Here is a 5,771-nt window from a genome sequence, read left to right as displayed (position 1 = left end):
TGAAACCAATTTTCTCCAAATTACATGTATCTCAACTAATCCCATTCTTGATCACACACCGGAAGCAATGGGTAGGTAAAGCTTGCCTGAACTTTAGAACCGAACACATTCTGGTTCCATCAGCATTGAGATGGCTGGCGGTCTTAAGGCAGCAGTCATGTAGTTCCACCCTCTTACTGGATTGATGATACCGACTGATGCACTTTTCTACGGTATCGTAAAGCTCCCTATTTGTGGTACTGGAAGATAATGGAAGCACAATTGGGGACCCAAGTAGCTCGCGTTGAATTGCGGTCTCTTCCAAAAGAGGTGATTGGGAAGGAACCTTAAAGCAAAACAGATGCAAGGTCCTTATCCCTTTCTCAGTGGAGAATGTGACATGAGGGAAGCACCTACTAGTATCCGATTTTGTACAATGACCATCACCTCTCTGCCTGATGACGAGCCTGGTAATAAGTAAGAAAAATTCACAAAAAGATTAATTAAGGGGGTCAGGATAGTGGGTTACACCTTCTTACCTAGTTGGTCAAAAACCCTACCTGATTTACGTGAAGGGAGAATAAATGCCCAGTAATCAGATTTGTTATTAACTTCCACCTGTAGTTTTTGTTAAAAGGAAAGAGATATAAAAGTATCAGTCAATCATATTATAAAATTTCGACTTCCAAAGCAGCTTAAAATGTAAATGTAGTAACAAATAACTCACGTTTTCTGTAGAAGAGTGCGAAAGACGCTAGATTAAGCAAAAGGAAGAATTAATAGCTTGGTAACTAGATCGAGGGCGACAATCAGTACCCCTCATCTTGAACTGGGGTAGGTCACTGCTAGAATTTGTCATAAGTCCGTAGGAACTTCCTAATCTATCTGAAAATATGTAGAGTTAAGTCACATTTGATGGTATCGAGAAATTAAATTTCACGAAAGTGAGATGTGGGGAGAGAGAATCAGTAAAATCCGACTTTGTTAATGTCACAAGACATGAGAGCTATTTACCGTCAATACTTTATTATTATTCAGTGCCAAGAAGACTTGATTTGACGAGCACTTGTATCGTCGAGAGACCTCCCAAAGAATAAAGTTCAAAGTAATGGGATAGACACTTTCAAGTCTGATTACCTCCGGCACTGCTTTATAGGAAGGGACAACTGTAAAAAAGTGAAATCGCACTTGAATTGAGGCAGTTTAAGTGGCTAACACTTTCTTCAGGAAGGAGACTAACCAGTGAGAATGATGAAATGATCTTCATCATTTGGAAGGGGTAGAGTTAGACTTGCAAAGGGATCAAAAGACAACGACTTGTGGCAGCATCCCTCGAATCGGCATCGTGATTCGCAGAGCCCATAAAATACATCGGTAATGGGGGAGTCATTTTCTGCACAGAATGTTCTCCATGCCTATTATTTAAAGTCGTATAAAATGAATAAAATCCATCGAGGTAAAAAGTAAACCTACCTTTTCTGCAGTAACACATTTATTTATGATGCTTTTTTTCCGCCTATCGTGGGGATTAAGAGCACGAACTTTGGACGAGGAATTCTTCCGTTTCAATTCCTCATTCAGTAAGTCGAGAAATATAATAAGAAATTCATGTGCATCCTGTTGTACAAAAGAACTGAAAGTGGGCGCCTTTTGGACGAAAGTATGCTGAAAGGAAATTAATATAGACATACATGAGAAATAACAAGTGACAATATCCACCCAACTTCAGTCAACTTACCCATAAACTCCGAGGATTCACCAAGCTTTCTATAGCCATTTGGTCGAGGAGTTTTTTGTATTCATTAGCTAGTCTATGACAAGAAAGTGGATAAAAACCGACTGCCACTGTTACTTTGTTTGTGATGTAAGATACGGTATGATCAGGTGCTCAAGATGTGGTGTCTTTTGGAGACACTGAATCACCGAATTGAAGTAACATGTGTTGCCCATGTTTTTGAGACCGACAAATGAACCACTTAATTCTAAGAAATAAAGACTGTCAAAGAGTTGTGTAACCGAGCCTCACCTTTGCTTGGACATTGTCCCAGTGGCCAAAAGTAAAATTGGTATAGGCCTATAAATGAAACAAGTAAAACTAGGGGAAAGAAAATGGGCAAACCTACATTCAACAACAAATTCAAACTTTCTAGAGCACTTTTCATAGGGATCAAAGAGCTCTGTGTAATGCTGAGCCAGTGGATCTTGATCAGCCAAAAATCTACTGAGCTGGTGATTTCCAATCGCTTTGAGATCGACTGGAACCAAGCATGTTTGTTTGGCCAGTAGATTGTTATTAGGGCTGCCGCTATCCTTCTCGTCATTATTGACGGTGCTGTTAGAGCTGGAGGATCCTCCGTTCTTTGTGATCTGGCTCAATTTTGGCCTTTGACGGGATGCAACAACTGGTTCGGAGGCTTTAATAAACCATACACGATAGTTGTCGGGTGTGAGGTCGCGGTTGCGGTAATCACCGAACTTCTTGCTGATGGCTTCACATACCTCCGAAACCGTGTGACATCGCGAAAAAACAAAACGCAGTGATTGCTCTGAAAGCCTTTCTGGAGGGACATGGATGCAATTACGGCTGGAATTGGACCAATTCGCTCCAGGCATGGAAATGCTACGCATTGGGACACTGGAGTTGATGGATTTTGAAGGCCTGTGCTCTCCCCATGCTGTTGGAGGGCAAATACAAATTACTTTTTAAGACTTGTCAAACCTTCTCACGGAATTCCTATTGATACTACACTTAGAATTGGGAGGAATTCAAGATATTTAACACACGGATTCAATATAGATTTAGCATGTCTTTCACATAAAAGACCTTGTCTGAAAAAAAAAAGTTGCTTACCTGGATCAAGACGAGGCTTCTCATTCGAACTGACTAAGCGTTTCATTATAGACGATTTTTTCCCACCTAAAATGCACCACACAAGATTTTAATAATTTCAGATTTAATTAACAAAGTTTTCAAGAATAATTTACTACTGGCGTTAAGGTAGAAGGCAAAATGCTTTTAACTAGATTGGCAAGCTGACAAGCGATCTTACTTGGTATTGCTATTGCATCGATTCCACTATAGGCTGGTGTGAACGGATACTCACAAAACTGGGGATTTTTGGGTACCCCAGTGTCAGTGATAACACCTACGGTAGGTGAGACTTTGGGTTTGCTTCCTGCGGTCCAGCGAACACCGATTTCTAGGGGATGCATTTCCAGCACCTCCTCTTTTGAAGCATTATATGCTAGTGTGTAGAGAACCAGGTAACTGGGCATTAATTGACCATTGTCACTGATACCAATACCGTTGGTGTTTATGCCACTCCAACCTTGCATTCGTTCTGCAAGTCGTCTGTCCACCGCGATGTGTGTGTTTTGGGTTGTTGCATTCATGCCCACACTCTCTTTAGGTGTTTTAGTTTTTGGCTGAAACAGACGGTGAGATGCTCAAAGGTAATCCAGATATGCACAAATTTTCTAGGAGGAGACACTTGGTGTTCCGGTCACACCCAGCGAAATTGTTTATAGCATTATAACACCCTGTTGCTTGGGAACTACCACCAAATTGCTACAAATATAGGAAGAAAATTCACTAAGATGGCAAAAAGACAGTAAAGATGTAAATGATGGCAGCTTTGTGTGTATTTCCGTGTTTCGCCTATTCTAAGCGTGGAATCAATTACAAAGTGTCTGGCGATGGAAGAAGCGTCTAGCACAATGAGAGATTAGGAAAAAGGTTGACGTAAAATTATGAGTTTATGTGATAATCTCATATTTTGTATATAATTTAGATACCTGAGATGCCTCCGATGACTTTGCATTATTAGCGGAGGGAGTACCGTCATCTTCCCAGGTCAAATTTACCGAATTATTGACATTGCTGCTGCGCCGACGTCGTTGGTGTTGTCGGTAAATACCTCTACTTGTTTTCTTTTTGGCTTTTATCTCGCGGTGAGTAAGCTTGTATTTGAAGAGCCGTTGCAGGGGTTCCCGATGATGCACCGATTTTTCCAGTACCCTAGCATTCAGCCCCTCTGCAAAGCTAAGGCTTCGCATTCTATCAGTTGACGAGGTACGTCTCGGTGATGCTCGCGCGGTAGGGATTGAGGCTGAAGTAAACAACTTCTTGTACAACGAAATGGGATGATAGGGGTCGGGCTTCTCCACCTGGTTGGATAGTTTCAGGGCCTGAGAAAAGTCAACATGAGGTTCAGATTTTTGAATTTTTTTTGCCTAAAGCAGACAATTTATCCTCACTGTATCTGCTATGATAGTCTTCACAAGCAAGACATATATAGCAGTGCGAACTAGCTTTTAAAGTTACTATGCATGGATTAATACATAGTAGAACCCAAAGGGACCACTTTAGTCGAGTAGAGTGCCTATGGGTTTGAGAGACTTTGATGGCACTTACTTTAAATTCAATGAAGTCACGTGGATGGGTTAAATAAAGCCTTACCGCTTTGATTCCTTGTGCGGCTAAGGATGGCCAATACTTTGAAGAGACAACAAACCACTGGCTTCCTTGTTTGGACTGTTGTACGATAACGTAGTGCAACCATAACCTGAAAACAAAGCGCACTTCTTTTGCAGTGAAAACATGCCTGAAAAAATGTCAACAATGTAGCCAAGAGAAAAATTCAACAGCTTACATGATGATCTTACTTGTCTCCGACTCCGAGGAAGGGAGAGGCAATCCAAAAACGATATGCATTGACTAAGGATAAAAGTTCGGCTTTCACATACTATGATTATTAACGAATAAAATATGAATATGAAAAATTAACGAGAGGAATGAAAGAATGAGATCATAAGACCTACTGCTTTTATAAATTCGATCAAATGCAGAAATGCTGGATTGTTTTCAGCCCAGGTAGAGAATTTAGATAGCGAGGTGCATTTCCCCTAAAAAATGCAAGGCGAGACATACTACTTACACCTCCGATGTTAGTAGTAGTGAAAGTCGCAGTTGACAGAAATGCATTCACCTAAGATTTGTCCCGGTGATAGTGAATTAATAAATTTCCCTGACAGAATAGGCCAAGTTTTTAAGTTTACCAACTCACAATGTCGGAGATTTTGCAAGAAGTTTCCTTTCGAATCTGTAAAAAATAACAAGATTTAGTATTAGTAAAATGCCATCTTCTTGTAGCCCATTCATAAAAATGACTAATCTATGATTTCATAATAAGTGAAGAGGGCTCAAGTTGGCAAGATTACAAAGTGGATTGGATTTGAGAGCACTTAGAATGACAGGCAATAGATGGTAAAACATACACGTGATGGAACAAAGTGTCGAAGGATAAAATCAGCGTCGTTGGAATTAAAAGTCACCTCGGCTTGAGATCGTGAGGAAAACATCTGAAAAACACCTTAAGATAAAGTAAAAAAGTATATAGGTTAGTAAAATCAACTAGCTAAATACGCCCCTTGAGCTTATTTGTCGTAGGTGCATATTAAATGCTTGATGCATAAAGGTCCGTCTGTGCCCCATGACAATGCCATAACCAAACTTTCTTAGTTGTCAATCAAGGCCTTATTTTAAATTAACCAATTATTTGCTTGGAATAAAATCAGCCACACAAAAAAAGTTTAAATAAACTCAAAGAAAAACAACAGTGTACACATACGTCTTATGGAATCTGCTTCATTTGCGTGAGGTAAAAAGGCGAGCCCCCTGTAAAATTCCATTTCATCAATGTATCCATCATTGTTGATGTCAAAAAACTTGAAAAGACCTATAAACACGTGGATTTTTAGCAAAGAAAACATTTTACCAGATATGAAAGGAT

General features: G+C 40.0%; 1 protein-coding gene across 1 annotated transcript in view; it reads right to left on the bottom strand. All coding sequences in view use genetic code 11, as the record gives it.

The window, feature by feature from the left end:
• Positions 1 to 855: 855 nt before the first annotated feature.
• EGR_06954 (Ubiquitin hydrolase) overlaps positions 856 to 5,771 on the bottom strand; it is a gene marked incomplete at both ends in the record, with an annotated part of 6,536 nt that continues 1,620 nt past the window's right edge. Inside the window, 14 exons of the mRNA XM_024496203.1 lie at positions 856 to 864; positions 994 to 1,145; positions 1,220 to 1,394; positions 1,453 to 1,644; positions 1,718 to 1,866; positions 2,006 to 2,053; positions 2,103 to 2,525; positions 2,831 to 2,896; positions 3,030 to 3,405; positions 4,394 to 4,583; positions 4,645 to 4,724; positions 5,046 to 5,081; positions 5,257 to 5,351; positions 5,610 to 5,717. Of these exons, the coding sequence (XP_024349406.1) occupies positions 856 to 864; positions 994 to 1,145; positions 1,220 to 1,394; positions 1,453 to 1,644; positions 1,718 to 1,866; positions 2,006 to 2,053; positions 2,103 to 2,525; positions 2,831 to 2,896; positions 3,030 to 3,405; positions 4,394 to 4,583; positions 4,645 to 4,724; positions 5,046 to 5,081; positions 5,257 to 5,351; positions 5,610 to 5,717 (2,099 nt within the window). The remainder of the gene's footprint in view (positions 865 to 993; positions 1,146 to 1,219; positions 1,395 to 1,452; positions 1,645 to 1,717; positions 1,867 to 2,005; positions 2,054 to 2,102; positions 2,526 to 2,830; positions 2,897 to 3,029; positions 3,406 to 4,393; positions 4,584 to 4,644; positions 4,725 to 5,045; positions 5,082 to 5,256; positions 5,352 to 5,609; positions 5,718 to 5,771) is intronic.

This window comes from Echinococcus granulosus (assembly GCF_000524195.1).
Source record: "Echinococcus granulosus chromosome Unknown EG_S00066, whole genome shotgun sequence".
Classification (NCBI taxonomy): domain Eukaryota; kingdom Metazoa; phylum Platyhelminthes; class Cestoda; order Cyclophyllidea; family Taeniidae; genus Echinococcus; species Echinococcus granulosus.
Note: the sequence above shows the minus strand (reverse complement) of the source record. Positions and strands in the feature narration are given on the sequence as shown.